At 41.4% G+C, this 24,638-nt stretch overlaps 1 protein-coding gene across 2 annotated transcripts in view; it reads right to left on the bottom strand.

The window, feature by feature from the left end:
• Nucleotides 1-6,497, bottom strand: part of THBS2 (thrombospondin 2) — a 54,337-nt gene extending 47,840 nt beyond the window's left edge. Inside the window, exons 1-3 of one of the 2 annotated variants that reach the window (XM_026705134.2) lie at nucleotides 6,315-6,497; nucleotides 3,912-3,986; nucleotides 254-810 (exon numbers count right to left, since the gene is read on the bottom strand). In XM_026705134.2, coding sequence (XP_026560919.1) covers nucleotides 254-810; nucleotides 3,912-3,984 — 630 coding nt within the window. In that variant the 5' untranslated portion in view covers nucleotides 3,985-3,986; nucleotides 6,315-6,497. The remainder of the gene's footprint in view (nucleotides 1-253; nucleotides 811-3,911; nucleotides 3,987-6,314) is intronic. The other variant, XM_026705135.2, reaches the window with a different exon arrangement.
• Between the last annotated feature and the right edge of the window lie 18,141 nt (nucleotides 6,498-24,638).

Raw genomic sequence — 24,638 nt, 5'->3', positions numbered from 1 at the left:
CCACGCCCTTGCCCGGTTTAGCGAAGGGGGGAAAAGTCCCAATACATCACCTGATGATGCCATGATGACATGAGTTTGACACCCCGATCTAAATAATACAACTTCCAGCGTACTTACCATACTTTTCAGATTCCAAGTCAACATTTTATGCCATCTTCCCTGGGAGAAAGACTCCATGAGTGGTAGTTGACATAAATAACACTCAACTTCCAGTCCTTTACTTCATAGATCATCTGTCTTGTAGGATACCTACCCGAAAGTGGCTCTCTCGTGTAGCTCCCCTGACCACATACATGTTACTTTTCTCTGCTTTCAGGTATTCATAGAAAGGTTCTTCCAGGGTCAAACTGTCAACGAGGTCACAACCAACATAGATGCTGTAACTTTCTCCTGTAACTTGCACCGTGATATTCTTCCACTGCACATCCGCCAACTCCACGTCTTCCAACGAATGCCGTTTCCAGGCTCCATCAATCCAATAGGAAAGTTCAAGCGTATTTTCTTGACCATTGGAAACAATCTCAAACTGTCGCTGAAAGACGCCAGGACCTTCCAATGCAAGAATGGTCCCCTTGGAATTCCTATCCTGCCTCATGGTGACTGAAAGTATGAAGCCCTCATTTTGCTGCATCAGTTTAATAATCTGTCTTAATTTCTCTGAATTAACAGGAGGGATGCGATCAAACCGGATGAAGCGATATGCTGGGACATTAGAAATGTTGCCCCGAAATAGTTTTGCTCCGATTGTCTTTCTGTTTATGTTGCTGATTTTCAGTAAGTCAAAAGAGGTCCCATCCTCTCTCTCACCATCTGCAAAGCCACCGCCAAACAGTGACATGGTTACAACAGAGGAATGACCAATCATCTGTCCAATATATCTTTCACTCTGATACAGTTTTAGCATAACTAGTTATCATTACTCTTAAAAGTTATACAGGTTGTCCTCAACTTACTACCACAATTAAACCCTACATTTCCATTGCTGAGCAAGAGAGTGGTTAAGTGAGTTTTGCCCCATTTTTGCCACTGTTGTTAAGTGAATCACTGCAGTTGTTAAATTAGTAACACGGTTGTTAAGCAAATCTGGCTTCCCCGTTGACTTTGCTTGTCAGAAGGTCGTGAAAGGTGATCACATGACCCCTAAACATTGCAACCGTCATAAACATGAACCAATTGTCAAGCATCCAAATGTTGATCACTCAACTGTGGGGATGCTGCAGTGGTTATATATATGAAAAACAGTCATGAGTCACCTTTTTCACTGCTGTTATAACTTTGAATGGTCATTCAAGGAATGGTTGTAAGTCAAGGATGACCTGGAGTGCAATTTGCAGCCATTTTCTCATTTATTCTCACACACAAAAAAACTATAAGGTAGAACATATATATCTCAACATTATAGACTGGAAAATTTAGACTGAAGGTTTTATTTGTTTTAAACTTCAGCTACCTAAACCGAATATGTTCATTAAAGCTTTCTGATACTATCCTACTTCTCTTATCAATGGCCAGCATTGGATAAATAATTAGGGAATTACTCAGTGGGTATCATTTAAACTCAGGCTCATACTCATATATACTGCATCTCAAGCTCCAGACTTAAAACACATTAAACACACACTAAACTATAGTTGGTTTACTGAATAGTCCAGATGTAGATAGTCAACATATGGTATAAGATACTGTGTGAGTCCTCCCAGCATGTGAAAAAGTAACTTTGCATTGTTTCAGGTGGACTTTACCTCCCAGGATATTTCCACGGACAACTCGTACTTCGTGATGTTCCCATGTGAATGGAGGGGCTTAAATATCCCACCCATGTCATGATATCATCATGATATCATTTTTACCATCTGCATGGTAACATCAAGACATGCCTGACATCCTTGCTTTGAATGTTTACCCACTTACTATGAATAATTGCTGCCGTTTGGCATGAAGTGGTTTTGTCTAGCTGCTTCTGTCTCTTGCTAAACTATATGAAAAAGATGTGCTTATTGAAACTGAATAAAAATGCAAGCCAAATCTACTGGCTTGCCAGGAAAGATGCAACACTGCAGCATCTGTTGAAGCGAAGGACAACCCCTGGGAGCTTCTCAAAGAAGAGCAGCCCATAAGCAATGCCTAGTAACCCCAGTAGATTTAGAGCTGTTTTTTTTAAACAATTGGCCGAGCCTTCATTCTCAGAGAGAATCAAATTATAAATACATGTACTAGCCAAATAATTCAAGGGAAAGAAGAAGAGGTGCGATCTTTTAATCATGAATTAATGTGATGTCTAAAGCCTCGCATTGAGCTAGGTTTGTTCCCTGTTTGACCTAGGTTTGACCTAGGTTTGTTCCCTGTTTGATCTAGGTTTGTTCCCTGTTTTAAACATTGGGCCTTTGCCCAGTACCAGATTGAAGTGCCCTCTATCAGTTTTTCAGCTGGCAGAAAAATGCATCAGCATGACAGCAATCAGTCTCTAATCTGCCTCTATGGACTCTTCTCAAGCCACTGCAGCAGCCACATTTCCCTCCAAAGCAAGGGGTCTTCAAATTTGGCAAGTTTAAGACTTGTGGACTTCAACTCCCAGAATTCCTGAGCTAACATGACTGGAGGAGGAATTCTGGGAGTTGAAGTTCACAAGTCTTAAAGATGTCCAGTTTGAAAACCCCTGCTCCAAAGTTAGGAAAAGAAACTTAGCAGATTTTACAGACTTTGAGGCTGGTCTTGGGAAGTGTAAGAAGAAGAGGGAAAACCCAACTCTGACACCAGTTTAGCTAAGGCAGCACGTGCCATACAAGTCTAGTGAATTACAGGTAGTCCTTGACTTATAACCATTTGTTTAGTGGCCGTTTGAAGTTGCAATGGCCTTGAAAAAAGTGACATGATCATTTTTGGGACCTTTGCATCCCCCTGGTCATGTGATCAAAATTCAGGTGCTTGGCAACTGGCATGTATTTTTGACAGTTGCTGTATCCTGGAGTCATGTAATCCCCTTTTGAGACCTTCTGACAAGCAAATAGAATAGAATAGAATTCTTTATTGGCCAAGTGTGATTGGACACACAAGGAATTTGTCTTGGTGCAAATGCTCTCAGTGTACATAAAAGAAAAAATGCATACATTCATCAAGAATCATCAGGTACAACACTTAATAATAGCCATAGGGTACAATAAGCAAGTCAATGGAGAAGCTAGATTCACTTAACAACTATGTTACTAACTGAACAGCTGTTGCAATTCACTTAATAACTGGGATGAGAGACATCATAAATGGGGCAAAACTCACATAACAACTTAGCCATAGAAAGTTTGGGCTCAGCTGTGGTCATAAATCAAGGACTGGCGAATAGGCAGCAATAGAAATCTAATAAATAAAAATTATGGTTTGGTCACCCAGTCAGCCAGTTGTTCAGACTGAATTTGGCATTTTTGCCCATCTCTCAAATCTTTCCCAAGGACTTGGAATAAGCAGATATCGTTTACTATGATTGTTATATATACACAAAAATGTGCTATTGTTTACAGTTATAATTACTTTTTATCAGCTGGTGATCAGATGAAGGCAATGTCATGGGGACGGGGCAGATTTTCCTTTGAATTACATCATGCCTGTGCTGTGGGGTTAGGGAAGAGTGGAGAAAGCTTCCTTATCTACATGTCTCCATCTCTTTGACCCACCCACCCCTCCTCCTCCTCCTCTGCCTCCGCAGCTTTTGAGACAGGCCTATTCCAACTTCATATTTTAGCCATGCAGTGGAAAGGCATACTTGAGTAAGAACTCTTAAGGGCAAGCCAAAGTCCTGGGCACACAACCACAGCCTCCGTTTCATCAGACATGGCTATTGTTACTAAAGTTTCTGTCCGCTTTAAATTGTTCAAACAATGCAGAACTTCAATACACAATAGGGAAATTTAAAGACCTACCTTGAGCCTGTGATGAAAGCCACAAAGCTAGATAGACCATTAGCCCCAGTAACCAACTCCTCTGGAACATCATGCCTAGGAACAAACCAAGATGCATCCATTTTTGAGGCTTCTTTAACCCACTTTAATTTTAACCACTTAACTCATTCCCCACCCCCACCCCCCAAAAAACCAGCTAAGAAAATTCCCCTGTGTGACAGAATATAACATTTCTCAATGGTTGTATATAGGGAATATATAATACTCTGCTGCTACATGGGATATGTTTACTTTGGCCATGCATGCATAATTAATCACTTGATCTGGGCTTGATTATGACATTAGTTAAAAGGCTCATTTGAAATGCAAGGAAAGTAGTCAGGGAAAAACCCTCCCTAATATATTCAAGGAGGCAGATATACGATATGGACAGAATTCCTTCAAAAGTTTTCTGTGAGACGTCTGGGTGCTGGATTGTCTATTAGCTACTGAATCTCTTAAAGCCATTATTGGTTAGCTGCAGAGTTACATTCTTAGAAGATAATGATATTTCCAGCAGGGAGATAATATTATACTGTATATATATATATATATAATCATGTGCTAATGCTTCAGCAACAAATTCTCCTTTCTCTCGCCTATACCAAACACTTATGCATACATACAGTATATATATATACACACACACACACACACACACACTGACCACCGGAGAAATAGCAGACAGCTTATTTCTCTCAGTATCTATTGTATCGGCATAAAACACTTCATTTTGATCTGTTCTATGTTCCCAGCATTCTTCACTCATAAAAATATTTAGATTTTGTGATCTAACCATAAATATATGTTTTCAACGGCAGTTCTATATGGAGTTCATGGAAGTCTCATTGAATAATTAATTGCTAACAGAATGTTTCACAACTAAACTGTTAACTCCAGCATTGAAATTTTAATATGATCTGCAGGGTTTTGTTTTGTTTTTTAAAGTAGAACATAAGTTTACTACTTCTGTTTAAGATGGTACTATAGAGCTCATAACTGGGTGTTTATTCCACATCAAAGCAGGAAAATTCAGAGCCAGTTAAAAATAAATTCCCAAGTCAAAAATGTTGATAGGACAAACATGAAAAGCTACACAACGTAGCCTAGCCATTGACAAACAGAGAAAATGGCATATTAACATACATACACACATACACTACAAGTATAATCTCCGTACAAGATGAAGTTAAGCACTATTTCAGCCAATTGGGAGATTTAATATTGTTTCTACATCTATTCAAATAGGCAATATAGATACAAGTTCCTGCAAAGGTTGCATTTTACACTGTACCCGGATTATACTTTGAGAGGAAGGCTTATGGACCATGGATTTGTCTTTAGGAAACCAGCAGTAAGGATAAGGGTTGTGCTGAAAGTCCATCTGAACGCTATCAACTTTGCTAATGTTTCAGCAGCAATTCCTGAAAAGTCCATCGGAAAACTATCAAGTCCCTCTCCCAAGATAGAAAGGACCATCAAATAAATGGAAATTCTTATACCGAACTACCGCGGGGGATTATTTTTATATTTTTGTTTCAGAGGCTGTGACCCGAAGATGCTCTGGTGGCTTGTGTTGGGTGGAGAACGCAGCTTTCTTCCCTTCATAAACACTCTCCGGACTCGAGAGAGAGAGAGACACGTATAGCCTTGTCTACTTGCCTTGCGTACTTCTGCACACGCAGCACCAGATACTGGACAGTTCTGACCAAAGACTTAATGCGTCAGTTTGGGGTAGGAGACTTCCCCACAACTACCTCCTCCTGCATATAGCCCCCCATTTCCTCCCATCTAAAAGGACGTGTGGCAAGAAAAACGCCCCAGCGCTGGATTTATTTGTGTGTGTGTGTGTGTGTGTGTGTTTTAATGACTTCTAAAGATAGATTTCAAAAAAAAAGGATAGATTTTTTAAAAAAATCTCAGTTGAAAAGCTCGCTCGTTTTTACAAGAGGTGTTAGGGAAGGCATGCATTCTTACTACCAAGCTAAGTGTCTGCGCTAATAACATTAGAAAGTCGGCGTACTGGGGTGGGGGGGGAGGGGGGGAAGGGATCTGGACACAGACAGAAACTTTAATTCTGGCCCAATATCCCTGGGACAGGTCCCGAAGAATTGCATCGGAATAGACAGGAACCGAAACAGTTGCTCGGTGAATTAGATGCACGAGAGATGCCTGTCGGAACCCAAGAACTTTTTGTCCTCCTCCAACACGCGCGTTACCACCTCCCGGAGTTTCGTTGAGGCAGACAGAGGAAGGAAGAGACTCTTAGCCAAAGCCACGTGTCGGTGTTTCCCGACCAGGAAACTTTCTGAAGTTGGTTTTTTTTTTTTCCCCTGCTCCCTCCTGTGCGCCTCTCCGAGAAGCAGTTGGCTTCCAAAGTCCTACCTGCCCAGGAACGTTCCCACGAACCTGCGGGGGTTTAATTGCTGCCCAATCCAAGACCAAAGAGACCAACGTGTCCGGCCGTTGCACGGAAGCGCGAAGCCCGGCTCCCTCCAAGCACTATCCTTCGGCCGAGTGCACTGGAACAAGCAGCCGCTGGGATGGATGCCTTTGAAGTGACTCCCCAGCCTTTTCGCTCGCCCGCTTTATATAGCCAGGCGCGGGCTGTCAATCAGCCAACAGAGGAAACGCGGCCGCGACCTAAACAATTCCAAGCAGACAATTTGTAGCCGTCTACCTGGAAGGCGATCCTCCCCCCCACCCTCCTCTAGTCCAGCCACACGCTCAACCGCAAGCACTCCTTCTCCCGGCCCCCTCCCCGCGCATTGGCAGCCTTTCCTTCGGGGGAGGGGTGGAGCCAGGCGGGAAAAGGAGAGACCCGTTCCCAGCTGTTGCTCCCCTCTCTTGCATTAAAAGTCCCTATTAATTCTGGGGAAGCTAGGGAGCTGGTCTGCTGTTGCCCTGGATCAGACCGAAGCTACCCGGATAATGGATGGAAAGGATTGGAATAATAGGGCATTCAACTCTGGTCTCTACAATGTAGATAGATAGATAGATAGATAGATAGATAGATAGATAGATAGATAGATAGATAGATAGATAGATAGATAGATAGATAGATAGATAGATAGATAGATAGATAGATAGATAGATAGATAGATAGATAGATACAGATGGACACAATACAGAAGCCTGATGATGGCAGATGAGATTCTGCCGAAACGTTGCTACAACTTTAGAAGCCCAACTACAATGACGTGGGAAAATACCCGAACAAAGCTGAATGCAATACATGTAAGTACCCACAAAAACTTGAGAATAGATAGATAGATAGATAGATAGATAGATAGATAGATAGATAGATAGATAGATAGATAGATAGATGTTGAGACTCTAGAAAGAGTGCAGCGAAGAGCAACAAAGATGATTAGGGGACTGGAAGCTAAAACATACAAAGAAAGGTTTGCTGGGATCCGGTTTGTCTAGTTTAATTTTCATTAGGACCAGGGGTGATGGCAGTGTTCCAATATTTGAGAGGCTGCCACAAAGAAGAGTGGGTCAAGGTATTTTACAAAGCAGCTGAAGGCAGGGCAAGAAGCAATGGGTGGAAACTAATCAAAGGGAGAAGCAACCTAGAACTAAGGAGAAAATTCCAGTTAGAACAATTACTCGGAGGAACAACTTGCCTCCAGAAGTTGTAAATGCTCCAACACTGGAAGTTTTTAAGAAGCGATTGGGCAACCGTTTATAGCTATAGGGTTTCCTGCCTGAGCAGGAGGTTGGACTGGAAGATCTCCAAGGTCACTCTGTTGTTCTGTTCTGTTCTATTCTGAAAGGAAAGAAAGGGGCAGTTTACTGGGCCTTGGACCCCAAAACTTTGCCGAGCAGTGGTAGTGTGTACTGAATCCTGCATTAAAAAAATAACTTCTCCAGCCAAATTCGGGCTGCCCATTAGTTTTCTTGTCACTGTTTCACAGAGGTTCCAGGACTTCATTCCACTTCTCAGTTTAATCTACAGACCTTGGATTTCTGAGTGGTCTCCCATCCAAGTATGAACTAAATAGAACTGACCTTGCTTAATTTATCACAACAAGGCTGGTGCTAAGTCTGTCAGAGGTTGTGACTCACCCTGGTGACCACATTGATGGCACTATTTTGACTCTTGGCAACAATAGGGAAGTGCTGTACCCATGGCTGCTTTCAAGATGTTGAATTTCCCATTTTATCTACAGCCCTTGGCTTTCTTGATGTCTGCTATCCAAGTATTCATCGGGTTTATCTCTACTTAGCTTTGAGCCCGATGCTATCACTGGCTGAGCAACCATGGTCCCTAGTGAAAGAACTTCCCAGGAAAATGAGGAATAGTCTCTAAATCTCTTGGTTTATGCAGCATTTCCACAAACCCTTCTACAAATGAAAGGGAGTACAATAGAGGAGGCATTATTGTCGTTGCTGTTTTCTGCTTTCTACTAGGAAAAAAAAAAGATCTAAAGTGCTCCACAAGATAGACAGACAGACAAATATCAGTTGTGGGTAAGAATTAAACCATTCTTAGAAAGCTAAAAGAAGAAAGTGCACCAACAACCACTGGCAACTATAATCCAACATAAACCTACACACCATTGCGAAAGCCCTACCAAACAGGCATGTTCATGTGAGAAATGTTCCATGTTCAAAGTGAGAAGGCCTCATGAATCTCCCTATAAGTATAGTTCATGTGTACTGGAGGTAATTCATGTAAACATTTTGGCTGAAATTCTTTTAAAGGTAAAGATAAATGCTTTCCCTGCCACTCATGTCTGACTCTAGGAGAGTGACATTCAACTCCATTTCTTAGCTGAGGGACCCAGTGCTGTCCGAAGAATTTCTGTGGTTACGTAGCCAGCACAACTATACCCTGAAGCTCACAGAACGCTGTTACCTTCTCACCAAAGTGGTATCTATTTATCTACTTACATTTGCATGCTTTTGAACTGCTGGGTGGGCAGGAGCTGGGGCAAGTAATGGGAACTCACCCTGTCATGCTGCACTCAGGTCTCAAACCGGGGTTGTCAATCTTCCAGCTGACAAAAGCTCAGTGTCTTTAACCACTGAGCCATCGTGCCCCCTGTGGAACTCTTTTAGGACACCAATGGTATCAATACCTTGAAATAAGCCCAGTAACACATCATGGTTTATATTTATATACTAGTGCTAGGTTATTACTGAATAACCTTGCTCTGTTTGCCCATTAATCTTCCCAGCAATCTTGTAGGTTAGGTTAGTTAGACTAAAAAGTGTTAAACTGAGTAAAGCCAATCCTAACCTGGGCTGTTGGTTTTTTTCTCTCTCACATATTGGTCCTACAAGGCATTCATAATTCTTTTCACACCAAGGAAACGCAACAACACAATCATGGAAGTATGAAAGAAACGGATATCTCTGACCAATATTCATTTCAGAGAAGGAACATTCAAGTAAAAAAAAAAGTTCAAAAGCCCACAATTTCTTCCTTTCCAGTTCCTTCCAGGTGCATCGCTTGGGTTTGAATTGGGGCAGTTGCTGCTTCTGTTAAGAAGCAGCTTAGGGACTGGCAGCTGGAAGTTTGCTAGGGAAAATAGAAACAAAATCACCTGCTCAATCATCCAAGGAAAAATTAGGGGAAGAAAGGTGTGTGTGTGTGTCTGTCTGTCTGTCTATCTATCTATCTGTCTCTATCTATCTATCTATCTATCTATCTATCTATCTACCTACCTACCTACCTACCTACCTACCTACCTATAAACCTTTACATGCTTTTGTTTGTTTGTATCTAACTTTTATTACTCTAAAAAACAAGGCAGAGAATATATCCAAAACAACTTCCTATTAGTACTAGTACTGCTTCTTCCACAGCATCAGCTCTGTGAGGTGTGTTAGGCTTGTTCAAAGTCACCCAACTAGGTCAGACTTGAACTCACACAGTCTTCTACTCTACAGCCTGCTCCCTTAACCACTAGGCCAAACTGAATCCCCTCATATGGCAAAACATTGGAGTCGCACATATTATGTGTGGAATTATTCTCATTTAGTCTTGGAGAATAACTCCATGAGGGAAAGTAGTGCTGGGGATAGGTGAGCTGCCAAAGCCACTGAGCAGGAATTTCTTAAACCTGGATCACTAAGTTTTCTAAAGCCCGACAGCAACCCGCTATAGGCTCATAGAATTGCTCGTCTGTTATCTCTGACCTCTGCTGAGCAGTTTCCTTCTCTCTAAATGCTTTCCTGCCAGATGTTGGTCTTCATCTTCCAAAGTTTATGCAGTAAGAAATCTATTCTTAAAGTGCACAAGTGCCTTTTTAGTTTTGCTATTCCTTTTGGAAAGATTTTCATTAAAAAGTGCTCCCAATCCTCTACTGGGAAAAAGTCAAATATTCCGTGTGAAAGAGAGAGAGGGAGAGGGAAAGAGAGAGAGAGAGAGAACCCTGGGGGCTGCTTCCTAACCCTTTCTAACAGTGACTAAGACTGGCAAACATTTGAATGACCCCCGCAGCCAGGCTAATGCGCATTAAGCCTAAACCTCAGCTTCATGGCAAATTATGACCAGTCTTGAAGAACTACTTTTTTTGAAAAAAGACAGCAGATGATGCAGAAAAATGGGTGCAAAGAAACGTGATTCACATACTTCCCTACGATTACTCGCTGAACTTAAAAGGCAGGGGAAGTCGTGCCTGACGTGGATTTCTTTTCCCGTCTTGTAGTAAGGATGTCTTCTTGGCAACTGCTGTAGGCTTGGAAATAAACCTGGCCTTCATTAGTGGGTCGGTTCAAGGCTCGAGGCCAGATAGCAGCAGCCGCTGCTGGCTTCTCTGCCTCTCCAACTCCAGCACCAGAATATAGAAATGGGAGGCACAAAGAAAGAATTGGAGGAGAGGGGCTGCATATTTTCCTTCTGGTGATGCTGCCTTCGGGGAGTAAGCTACAGAGAGCATGGAGCAACAGATTTTGGAAGACGGCACGAGAGTCAAGGGCTGGAAAGTTCATTTATGCAAATGCAAGACGGCTGCGTCAACCTATAAAGCAACAAGAGCATTCAGGAGGCATCCAGCTGCCCAGCAAAAAGTATAAGGGGAAAAATTAGTTTTCCATATATGCCAGCATGATAACCTTAGAGATCCAGACATGGTATTCCTAACCTTGTTTGGCTCCTGATCTCAGGGTAGAGATGAATTTCTATGAAGAACAACCTGTGGTGCTATTCTACCAGTTCAGCCTGATTCTGGCATACCAAAGATCAGCGGAGACCAAACCGGTTCTCTCTGAAGAGCTGCTGTTGGGCTCCCATACTGATCTTTATTCCCTGCTCTTGAAACGCAGCTGCATTGCGCGGCATAAGCAGATTGCTGCGCTTCAGCTGCTGAAGCTACAGGGAGAGTACAGGGTTGTAGGAGGTGAGTAGGAAAGCCTCTGTGCATGTGCAAAGTGTGCATCCGGCACGTGCACGCAGGCAAAGTGAGTGCGCATGTGCAAAGCGCGCCCGCTAAGTCACACCCACCAAACCACTGGCAACCTACTTTGCAACCCACCACTGAGTAAAACAATCTTCTCCAATCTGAAGATCAGAAGGACATCCCACAGAAGAAGGCCAATCTTCTCCAATCTGAAGATTAGACGGTCACCCCGCAGAAGGAGGCCAAAGTATAGCAAACCTTGAATAGTGGATGATGGATCAAGACACTACCTGATCTTTTTTTAATTTAAAACATATAATCCCTTAACATAAAACTAATATATATATATATATAATGGGGAGGTTTAGGGCTATAGAATTCCCTGCAATATTGTTTTTGTTGTAATATGCAAGGGAGATGCTTGTTCATCTTTGAATTGATGTCAAGCAGAACAGGACCAAGGCTTTGGGATGTTTGAGAAGAATGATGCTGTCTCCTTCCCACTAGCAATTGACAACTAGGGCAGAGTTTCTTTCTGTACTGGTGATGGGACCACGTTCTCTACCGTCCTGAGAAAAGGAGATGGTTTTAATGGTTCAAGATAGGTCATCTGTTGAACATTTTGTGTTCATTCCTTGTCCCATCATGCTACAACTCACTGTCATGCTCCACCATATAGCAGAGCCACTTCAGTTATACAATCATTGCTGTGCCCAAATGACAGCAACAAGGTCAGGCTTGTACCATGTTTGGAAGGTGCTATGAAGACACAATTGGTCCCTAAGCTGAGAAATGATTTCCTAGGAATTTCACAGCACAGAGACACGGGGACACCCAGAACATTGCAACCTGAAATGGTACATTCCAGAATCAACGAGGTTTTAGAAATCAGGAGGGGATTATTATTGTCATATATGGATTTCAAAGTGAGCTTAGCAACTGTAGGTGGTATCATATTTCCAATGATGTAATCAGAGCTCAAAATGTCAACCCAAATCTTTTGTCAGTAAGGACTTCTGAAGTTTAGACAGTGACGACAAGATTAATGGTTGTCTGGGATTATGCTGCTTCACTTTGAAGTGTCTCCCTCAATAAATTTGACTTCCCTCTAAGGAAGCTTTCAGTACTAGGCAAACTTCAACTGGGTATTTTATGCGTTTTAACAATTCTATATTAATTTATGACGACTATCACATTTCCTGTGAGTTTTTTAAATTCTTGAGTCTAAAACTGATTTTGAAATTCTCTAAAGAATATGTTGTTCTGTGCTAGCTTGGAACGTAGATGATGAGCTGGAATTTAATTTTTTGTTGAATTGAATATGGCACAGAAGTGGTTGGAATATTAACAAATTTAATAAATAACTCCATGTAACACTCATTGCGTGACTAAGGCTAATTGCTATTAATAGTTCTGTTTTGATTGTCCTTTACATTGGTTTCTGAGCCCAGTTCAAAGAACTAGGTTTGATTTTTAAAGCCCTTAGAGCAGGGATGGACAACAAACCATGGCCCCTGCTGGCTCAGGAATTCTGGGAGTTGAAGTCCACAGATTGTAAAGGGTCCATCGTTGCCCAGCCCTGCCTTATAGGTTTGGGAGTTAGTGACTTTCCCTACATTAACTTTATTCTCATTGTCTCATTCTCTTTCTCTTTCAGAGCGCCTGTTTCAGAAGCCAGACTTGATTTTCCCACATGTCCAGTCAAGATCTTGCAGGCCAGGCCAAGGTAAATATAAAAAAAAATTAACTGTGCTGGCAGTTTGACTTTTCTTACAAATTAGAGCAATAGGCTGATTTAAAGGATACAGGGAAGACAATGCAGTTGAGTACCATTCTATGGCATTCGGTGGTTCAGAGTCCATTCCTAAATCATGCTAGATCTTCTAAAATCTTTTTCAGCTGCCTAATTATTAATGGACTTTGGTACTCTGAGTTTTATTTGATGACTGTGTTTCACATTATTTCTCAAGAATTGATATGAACAAACTTGGACATATATGTGGAAAAGCCTAGAATAGATATATTTCAAATAAACAAAATATATTACATGTTGACTTTTTTTTTTTTAGTATTTATTTGATTTGTCAATTGCTTACAAGATACAGGCATAAGAATAAATATAGTTTTGAATACATGAGATAGATACTTATAAGAAAAATAAAAAACAATAGGACAGGGACGGTAGGCACTATTGGTGCGCTTATGCACGCCCCCTACAGGCCTCTTAGGAAGGGGGTGAGGTCAATAGTAGACAGTCTAAGGTTAAAGTTTTTGGGGTTTGGTCATGGAGAAGTGTAAAGTAGATTTGCTAGGGTACTATGAACATTGAGTTTCTCTTGTAATGCAAAGGAAAGAAAATAGAACTAGGAAAATAGAACTAGAAAATAGAACCCACAAGGTGGTTTTTTTTTTTTTTTTGGCTTTTTCTGACATAGAAAAAGTAGCATTCTATTTCTAGCATCCCCAGGAGTTTCTCGCAATTTGTCAGACAGTAATCTGAATTCTTGTAAAGCCTCAGATTCCCGAATCTCAACATAGTTAGAAAATGTTAGCTCATCATCCAGTAACAGCACCATAAAAACAAATACCTTCTGCTATTTCCACATGATAAAGTGTTGAAGGAGTGACTCTCAGCCGGAATTCAGGAAACCAGAAATATTAGCAAAATGCTAAGCATTAGCAATGGTTAGCATAACTATTATCATGTCAAGTTCAGAGGTGGTATTCAGCAGGTTCTGACCAGTTCTGGAGAACTGGTAGTGGAAATTTTGAGTAGTTTGAAGAACTGGCAAATACCACCTCTGACTGGAGATTTTACAGTATCCTTCCCCTGCCACGCTCACCAAGCCATGCCCACAGAACCACTAAATATGTACCACTTCAGTGGGGAGGAAACAGTGCTCTGTGATGTCATGCTGGCCACATGACTGCAGAGATGTCTTTAGACATCGCTAGCTCATGGCCTCGAAATGAAGATGAGCGCTGCCTTCTCTCCACTAGTCAGAGTACAATCCACAAGAACGCCTTCCCTTCTCCCTAAACATTTTGTGATATGGTCCAGGAGGACAATAACCAGGTTTTGAAGCATCTATGTTTCTATATTTTCAGTAGAGAAAACAAGCAGAGAGACCTGGAATGAGTCTGTCTTTGCTATGTCTCTATCATCTACTGACCGAGGCTTGAGAATAGACATGGCAATGTATGGTGCATTCCTAATTGGAATAACAATATATGTAATATTGCTGGGTGTCATTTTAAACTTAGTTGAAAAATCAAGGAATTTTTGGACCAGGGAGAGAGAGGGAGGGAGGGAGAGAAGGAGAGAGAGAAGATATTTGAAAATGATTATCCCAGCCTTATGAAGAAGAAGCTGGAGAAGGACCAATCCTTTCCATATCTGTGGTTAATCTAAGACCAGAGATAAGGCAATGAGGAAGAGTACAATGACAATGGTTATGGAACTTTGTTTAGCTAAATTATTGACCAAAGCATAATAATGTTTATTGATGTTGTTTGTACATTGTACTGTGAATAACGAAAAGGTGGTATATTTCAACAACTAGTGTGAAGTTTCTCAGACATACACACACACACAAGCACACGCTGCCCAGAAAGCTTAATTTTACATTCCAAAAGAAATGTTGTGCGATAATTGCATTTGACGTGGACCTCAAAAATTAAGGTGTTTCACGTCATCCAACACCATTTTCTTCAGCACCTGTTTAGCATATTTAGGAATCCGTCAGACTTTTTTCCCCTAAATATGTTCCACTGAATAGTTCAAAACCTAAGTATTTCAAAACATTTAGAACATCATAAAAAATGGTCTCCCGCTATGAAAGCTTGCGCTGCATGTGAGCATGGAAAATGCTGGAATGGAATCTGTATTGCAACTGAAAGTTCCAAGCTATATTTTAAGTTTCAACAGGAGAATTTTCATCATTCAAGGCCTTATGTTCACAATGCCTTTGTTACATGATTTTTCCTCTGCTAAGTGGAGACAACAGGCTACATTCAGTTACAATAATTGATACCTTCTCCTACCATAACTTAGCAGAAAGTAGCTTCATTTTTTTCTGCAGCTGCGTCACTTTTTTTTAATCTCAGGGGATTTCCTCTGCTTTATTTCCTGGATTTTTAGCACAGCTGATTCGCGCGACAAAGCAGTTTGCCACACCTCAGCTGTTTCAGTCACCGGGGCTGTAGTAGAAGGTAAGTAATTCAGTTGAAAATGGGCTTTTTAAAATGTAGAGCATGCGCACAAAGCGTGCGCTCGCCAAACCGGTTGTTACACCACTGATCAGAGCCACACCAGGCCTAGGTTAGGAAACAAATATTTTCATTTCTTTTTCCTGGAATTCATAGTAGGTAAACTGTTAGTCAAGGATTAGAAACTGTAACAACAAAATAACAGAGATGGAAGGGACCATGGAGGTTTTCTAGTCTGTCCCATTGCTGAAGCAGGAGACCCTAAACCAGTTCAGACAAGTAGTTATCTAATTTCTTCTTAAAACCTTCTAGTGATGGAGCACCCACAATTCTGGAGGCAAATCATTCCATTGATTAATTGTTTAACTGTCAGGAAATTTCTCCTTAGTTTTAGGTTGGTTCTCTCCTTGATTAGTTTTCATCCATTGCTTCTTGTTCTGACTTTAGGAGCTTAAGCAAATAGGTTTTCTTTGTGGCAGACCCTTGTATACTGGAACACTGCTATCAGTGCTATTGGAACATTGCAACAGGGAGATCTATAATCTTGTGATGCTCTAGTCTGTCCTATTAGCACTGGCATTTTACTTCCGGAGTCATCCAATCCCCCCAAAAAGAGGGTACCCAATCCCCATTTTACCTATTGAATTGAAACTTACTTCAACATTTGTGATGGAATCATATCTTAAATCTTGCCCAAGGCAAGAGTTAGTCTAGGACAGAAGTTGAAAGCCTGGAATAGGGAGTGGGTTGGGTGGAAGATAATTTCAGAGTCTATATTTGCTTGGATAGAAAAATAATTACCACTTTATTTTCCACTTACAGAAAATTGGCTTTTTATTTAATAATGAATGTAGGCAACAAAATAATTATGGCCTCTAGACTCCAAAAATGTTTGCTAACATTAAAAAAATTACAATCTATATTACTGCATTATACCCTCAAAAAACCATTCCAGATTAAGAGTTTTATTAATATATGAATAAAAAAGCATTATTGTTTATTTTAAATATTTATAGACATTTATTTTTGTATACCTCCAGACAGCATACATAATGCTCCTGTTTTCCATTTTCTCCAGACAGAAAACCATCGATGGGACTGTGTGAAGAACCAAAGCTCGGATTCTCATAAATTTCATCCAAGATCACTTCTGTTGGGCTCTGATATACTGTCCAGAACTAAGTCCAACTTAACATTGACTTCTTTTGAATTGGGAGAGCAGTTTATTTATTAATCAACTTTATATAGCTCTCATCTAAAAGTGAAAGCAGTAACTGAAATCTAATTGGTGAATTCCTACCTTCAAGGGTTCCCAGTGACAGTTAATTACAGGAGGCTCACCTCAATCAAGCTAAACCTCCTGACATACTCTAGTTCAGTGGTTGCCAATCAGTGGCCAGGGACCACTGGTGGTCCGCGAGAAAATTTTGGTGGTCCACAGAGAAATGTCACCCCCAAAGCAATTAATCCAGGCTGTGCGGGAACACAAGGCTGCGCCACCCACATGGCCCATGGAAACACAAGGCTTGTGTTGCTTGCATTGCGAACAATATGAGGTATTGAGGGAAGGGGAAAAGTGGGGGGGACTTGCCCCACTTGCCCCATGCATCTCATCTGGCCACCAGATTGCTTCTTTCTACTTCTTTCTTCTTCTGCTTTTGGCTGCACACAAGGAAAGCAGCAAAAGTTTTTCTTTCCACCCCACAAACTCCACCAGAAATGAGTCTTTGGGACCCTGCAAGGCATCCTGCTCCAAGAGGCTGCGCCAGTGTGACAAGTCTCACAAAGACTCATTTCTGGCGGAATTTGGGAGAGAGAAGGAAAGACTTCTGCTGCTTTCCTTGCACGAAGCTAAAAGTCTCTCTCTCTACCCCCGAGAACGGAGCTGAAGCCGGTATCCTGTGATCCCAAATAATGAATGATTGATCGGTAGGAAAACGGGGTGGGGAATTTTCCTGCAGATTTTTTGGGGATTTTCCCAGGGTTTCTGGTCCGTGGGATTTAAAATTATAAGTTTGGTTGTCCCTGAGGTCCAAAAGGTTGGTGACCCCTGCTCTAGTTTATCCTACTTTAGAGTTCTTGTCCCTCATATAAGGGGTGGTTTTCTAGCTTTAGAAGAAAAAGAAATATATTCTTGTGCAAACACCTATGAACTTCTTGGTAGCCTGTGAGATAGGTGCAGTCTTGCATCTAATGATGGCTTTAATGAGAAACTGTCCTTTTCAACCAACAAAATAAAAAAATCTCAAGACGCAAAGAGGAGTTGATTGAGAACAGGAGACAACTGGGGAAAATAGGACAGGAAACAATCATGCAGAGAGAGAGAGAGAGGATTAAGACAAAAATATCCCTAAATAATCATTCTAACTAAATTAGTGGTATATTTTTCTCCTGCTTGAAGACAACCGATCATATATGCACAGCGTTCAGTATTGGTGACAGGAACCACACCTACCATATATCCTAGGTTGTAGATCAGGGGTCCCCAACCCTTGTCCATGGACCAGCACTGATCCATAGCATGCCAGTAACTGAGCTGCACAAACAAGCAAAGCCCCATCAATGGGATGCGGGCAGCATGCGAAACCACGCCCCCTCCAGCTCTTGGAAAAAACCTCTCTCTACAGAACTAGTCCCTGGTGCCCAAAAGCTGGGGGGCTCTGTTGTAGATGATTTGGCTCACTTGTTTTTCACTCTTGTGAAATCCATTCTTTTCAGTTCCCCCTCACCTTAGTGAAAGATGCAAGTCATATGCAAACAGAACTATTCTGGTGCTATGTCGATATGTTTTCTTATTGGAAGATGTACAAGCTGTGTTCCCTACCTCTTGGCTCTGTTTTGAACCTCCACAGCAGGAATGCTGTTTTCCTAGCATGGAACTGTCACTGGGCTTTTACTTATGGGAAACAAACCCTGCCAGCGAAGTTAATCTGGCATTGGGTTGAGAGGAACCTTTGCTGGCGATTTCAACAGATTTGCTAATTGCTTCACAATGGAGTCTTCCTTGAAAGCATCCCATGGCAGAGAATGGCTGCACAACACTTGCCATTGTTTAGCAAAGCATCACATTAATGCACACCAGGAAAAGTACACAAATTCTTGCTGGGGAGAGCGGGGAGATGCTGGAGATTATTTTCCTTGTTTGCTTTTCTGTTGGTTTTTTTTTCTTTTTAAAGAAGGGCTGCTTGCTATTTCACACTGGCAGCTCTGGCTTGCATCCTCTGCACTTAGCTCTTGGCCAACTCGGACTTTGCAATAAATGGACAACAGTACTGTACATAAACTGCAGGTGCCCAGGTTTAAGGATAACAAAATATTCAAGAAACTAAGGGCTGTGATTATAGTTTCCCCAAGATGAAGTTCTGTCATCACTAACAATAGAAAAACTATCAGTGTAAGAAGTTAGAAGAACCAAATACATAGGTATAAAATAGCTGGTACCTGGCTCAAAAGCAGTAACTGTGAGAGGGATTTAGGAGTCCTAGTGGACAACCACTTAAATATGAGGTAGCAGTGTGCTGAAGCTGCCCCTCCCCCCAAAAAACCCCAATTCAGTCCTAGCCTGCATCAACAGAGGGATAGTATCAAGCTCATGTGAAGTGTTAGTACCACTTTATACTGCATTGGTAAGGCCAAACTTGGAATACTGCATTCAGTTTTGGTCACCATGATACAAAAAAGATGTTGAGACTCTAGAAAGAGTGCAGAGAAGAGCAACAAAGATGATTCGGGAACTGGAAGCTAAAACCTACAATGAACGGTTACAGCAACTGTGTATGTCTAATCGAATGAAGGGAAAGACTAGACGTGACATGATAGTCTTCTAATATTTAAGGGATTGTCACAGCGAAAGGAGGCTGACCTATTCTCCACCTGAAGGTAGAACAAGAAGTAATAGATGGAAGCTTATCAAAGAGAGATTCAAACTAGAACTAAAGGGGAATTTCCTGACGGTAAGAACAATTAATCAGTGAAAGATCTTGCCCCCAGAACTTCTGGGTGCTCCATCACTAGAAGCTTTTAAGAAGAGTTTAGACAGCCAGTTGTCTGGAATCAGGGGTGGGATTCTACCAGTTTGCACCTATTTGCTAGAACCGGTTGTTAACATTCTAAGTAGTTCGAAGAACCGGTTGTGAGAAGAAATTACTGGGCTAATCCTGTAAGGAAGGCAGGACGGAAACATTCTGGTGTTGCTTACAGAAATTGCCTCTCCGTTAACCCTTATTACATTCTTGGCTGGACTAGACTTCCTGTCTCAGGAATGTCTCTGGAGTTTTTTCCCCCTCCTTTGCTGGTACTTTGCTTGTGTGAAGTGACCATTTAAAGTTACAATGGCACTGAAAAAGTGACTTATGACCATTTTTCACACTTAGAACTGTTGCAGCATCCCTACAATCATGAGAGGTCAAGCAAGGAAATGGTGCCTCTATGTGAATGACATTGAGTTGGCCATGCCCAGCCAATAACATGACCACCAAGCCACGTCCACCCAGTCACCAAGCCATGCCCACCAATTAAGCCACGCCCACAGAACTGGTTGTTAAAAAATTGAATCCCACCCCTTTCTGGAATGGTATAGGGTCTCCTGTTTGAGCAGTAGTTTTGACTATAATTTTTTTTATTATTATTCTGTACAAATATTGTATTCTGTCCCGCACCCACTACAGAATGTTTGCTGGAATGGGGCTTGTACAAATGTTTGGCCAGTCAAATGTTTGTGGTCCTCTATGAGCTTGGTTGTTTTCTTGCAGACATTTCAGTACTAAACTAGATAACATCATCTGTACTAGTAGGGAGTAGGGTTTGCTCTCATTTTATATACTACTGGCTTGAACTGTCAGTGTTGGTGGCAGTGGTCTTGGTGATTCCTTGACTGGGTTATTGCCTGAGCCCATTTATCTGAGTTGGTAGTTTCCTAATTGGGCACTCCCTTCCTCTTGATTGTTGGTCTAATGCTAATACATATTCCATGCAATTAGAGTAGAAGGATTGAAATGATATTGCGGGGTTGCCAATCTATTCAGCTTCAAGTGGTCTGGCAGGTCTGTCTCTGCTGAACTTTGCTATTTTAGTTGCAAGGGAGACCAGGATTCCAATTCTGTAGCCCCTTCCCCCCCACACACACACACCTGGTTATCCTAAATCCTGTGGTGGGATGCTGCCAGTGTAACAACCAGTTCACTAATCATGCACACCACAATTCCCACCAACACTGACAGGACCCTACACTTCAACTCTGAGCTACAAATGATTCTCATCTATTGGAATCAAATGTTTTTCTAAGGGCCTACTACTACTACAGTTGTGTTCAGAGCATTTAAGCACTTCCGAGTTGAAAGGTTTGGACGGTGACATCACCATTGCCCAGAGATACCCAATTGGGGGGGGGGGGCTCCTTTCACACCCTTGTTAAGTTGCCCACTAAAATAATACCTATTTATCTACTTGCAGTCGCTTGCAAGCATGTGACAGGAGCTCACCCTGTCCTGTAGCAGCAACTGAGTCTTGAATGCAGGCCTGCTGATCATCAGCCCAGCATCCTAACCTCATGAGGCCCCAAGGTTCTAAGGGCCAAAGGGCTAACAATCTATCAAACTAATGACCAGCAGATGGCAGCAAAAAGTTCATTTCCCTTACTTGCCACATAGAAGCCACCCTCATATGTGCTATCTAGATATCATCACCGTATTGAGAATTTGGTGTGTGTGTGAGAATTGTGTCAAGCCTCCTACAGCTGGGCCGGGATCAAGGCAGCAAGCATTGCGTGGGCTTCACTAAGATATCTTAACACTAATCTAAGGAAACAATCAGATAAGAGAGGCAGGAGCTCCCAGTGGCTTAATGATTAGAGGAAGAAAATTAGGAAGGACTAACCCTTATGGATCAATCAGCTAAGGGTTTCTTGTCAGGGAAGTGGACAGCATATACATTTAATAAACAAAGAAATAAATAAAAATGGAGGCAGGAAGTTTGTGCCTTCAAGACTTGCAAAATTCTGCTAAGGTAGACTTACAATGAAGTAGACTTAATTCATCATGTGTTTTCTGTCTGGTTTACCTGGGAGGATTGCCAACCTCCATTTCCAATACATGAAGAAATCCCCTCAGAAACAACAATACAACACTACTACTATTTTGTATTTTAGAGCAGAAAAGGTGCGTTGACAGTAGTCATCCATTTGTTACTTAGGATTGTGTTCCTGTCCAAGCAACTGTTTTAGGTGACCTAGTAATTTGAAAATTTAAAAAAAAGGGGCTACAGAATTGGAATTCTGGTCTCCCTTGCAGCTAATATAGCAAGGTTGAGAAGACACAGGGCCCAGTGACCAGATGAAGGGAGGTAGTCCCAAAACAGACCAGCCAGACCTCTTGAAGCTGAACAGATTGGCAACCCCACAGTATCATTTCAATCCTTCTACTCCAACTGCACGAAACATGTTGTGTTGGGTTTGCATGGAAAATACCATTTCCACACCAAAATACCTAAATCTGTCTTCAAGGTGCCTTAAGGTGCTGTCAATGATACAGGGGTGACGCCATGAGGACATCTCCTCAGCAGATGGTAGCTTGATGTCAAGGCCGATGAAGCTAGCAAGACCAAAGAAACCAAAAGAGCACCAATTTTTATGTTAGCCTGAAGTAAATACAGAATCTTGAAAACTATAATAGCAATTTCTCAACCTTAATTATAGTGAGATAATTAAGGAGAAGTTGCTTTGAACTTTTTTCTTCTTTCCTAAATTTCACCTACCTGGTCTGAGTTTTCGTTTCTGTGATAAACATTCAACTGACTCACTCTAGGCTTTCCCAGAATCTCTCACAATGGCACATCTTCACACTGGGGGGAGCTGTGTGGATTCACTCTGTGGATCTGAAGCAATGGCTGAGTGATACATACCAAACCACACACTGCACTTTTGAATCAGTTGGCACTGGGACATAAACATAGTTCAATCTGGGGAACTATGGAAAGATCCATAGACATAAACAAATCAAAAGTCAGAAGTATTTTTAGAGTCACTCTGAGTTAGATCTGCTGCCAGATGTATGGTGTGTTAGTCCCTTCTCTTCTGTGAGTAAAAGCTAGATCTCATCAGTGCTTATGGTGACCAAAATACCATCCCCAGTAGCAGTTTTCAAGAAAGCCAGTAGCTTACTGATAAGTCAGATATTTGGTATGCACCAATCATTTCCATGAAATCATAGTCACAGAGAAGAAAGACCATTTGTGGCGTTAGAAAGACCTTTGGATGGCTTAGAAGACCTATTTTCTTGGAAATTTCATTGTAATACCTCATCCAACTTTTGCATTACAGAAGCTTGTGTAAGGGTGCTGTCAAGCCAAAAATGCTTTCCAGAGCTTCCACAACAAAGAAAGTAGCCAGAGTTTTGTTTTAAAAATTTGTCTGGCACTTAGTAGATTGCTCTGTGTGCTTAAAGGATCTTAGGTCAGTTCCTATCTTGCCTATCCCCTGGAAGCACAAAGCAATCCGGTCTTCAGCAATTCAGTAATCGCCTTATCTCAGAGGTCTCCAAACTTGGCAACTTTAAGGACTTTAACTCCCATAATTCTCCAGCCAGAGTTCTGGGAGTTGAAGTCCACAAGTCTCAAAGTTGCCAAGTTTGGGAGGCCCTGCCTTATCTTATGAGATGGACGGCTTTACCAATAATAAATGCATAGACAAAAATCATGGTTTATATAAAGCCCACATATCTTGATGGGGCTTTGGTTTCCTTTTGTTTTATGGAGCCTCTACAGTAGAAAAAGTGAACCTGAGAAATATCAGTCTCTATCTTAAGCCATCAGTTATTGCAGTCTAGTCTATTGTATTTTATTACATGAACAATCTTAATTGAAAATCATTTTGCAAGCAGGGCAAACCCTCCTTGACACGCACTTGGTCTGTTTATAATTTTGAGAACAGGCCTTCACATGGAGGGGTCATCTCAAAGCCATTGTTCAACGAAGGCAGGCTGAATCTAGGTCAGAAAACACACTTTCTCCATTAGAACAGCAAAGAAACCCTCTTTTGTGAGAATGTTCTGCATTGCATGGAGAAGGAGACTGCAGAAGGTGAGTGACCCGCAGATCTCAGTTAGCCCCACCGATAGAAGAGAATGAGGATGCTACATGTTACACCCACTCCTAAAAGCGTTGACCTTTCAGGAGCAGTAGAAATGACTCAGAAAGCTGAGAGCTAGATGATCCGTTGTCAAAGGACACAGGTGCTATGAAATTAACATTGTAATTTTGTTGCATTGTAAAAGTAAAAAATATTGTAAAAGGAGAGAGAAGGAAGAAAAACAGATTTTAAAAAATTAGCAGCTTGCAAGGAAATATATTACTATTGTCCGGCTTGATTAGATGTTTCATTACATTTTATTTCATTTGCTTCTGTCATGTACCATTCCTGGAAGTTAATTTTCTGGCTCATGAGGGGGGAAAAAAATCAGCATAATTTTTGGATGATTTTGATAGCCCACCTCATCCTATTTGGTATGTACTATAAAGTCAACAAATATTTCTCAAAGTTTTGGAGCAATATCCTGTGCAGTGTATCAAAGCTTATAAGCTTGTGTAGACTTGGAAATGACCCATATTGTTCTTTCCACTGACACTGAAAGGGATTGTCAAATTTCTTTCCTGTGTTACTATCAAAAATACTGTGTATACATTAATTGGAGAATTTTAAGGAAAGGGTGAACAGCCATCTTTCACTGATTGTTTGATTGGTTTTCCTGGACCAGATTATCCTGTGATCCCTTCCAATTTTATAATCTATGGTCCATGCATGTGGTCCTAGGGCTATAATCTGACTTGTTCAAAAGAATCCATACTGGCATCCCATTGGAATCTATCTGATGACAGACCTGAAATGTTCAATAAGTTATTCAGAAGCAAGAGGGAAACTAGAGGGAGGAACTGCTCAAGTCATCCCTCTTCTCTATAGCAGAGAGGACTTTTAATTTGAGTGAATGGATGCTAAAGCTCCTCTCAAAATTTGGGAAATAGCTTTTGTGTCAGTGAAAAAATAAATGGCATCAGGACAGTTTTCTATAGGCTGAAGGTCTGGGTTGTAAAAAAATACTGCATTTCCTAATTTTCTAATCTGTCAAGAAGCTCAGAAATGCTTTCCTATTTTCTTAGT

Source organism: Pseudonaja textilis, chromosome 1 (genome assembly GCF_049901715.1).
Source record: "Pseudonaja textilis isolate UNSWEBS1 chromosome 1, rPseTex1.2, whole genome shotgun sequence".
Lineage (NCBI taxonomy): Eukaryota > Metazoa > Chordata > Lepidosauria > Squamata > Elapidae > Pseudonaja > Pseudonaja textilis.
This window is presented reverse-complemented; position numbering and strand designations above follow the sequence as displayed.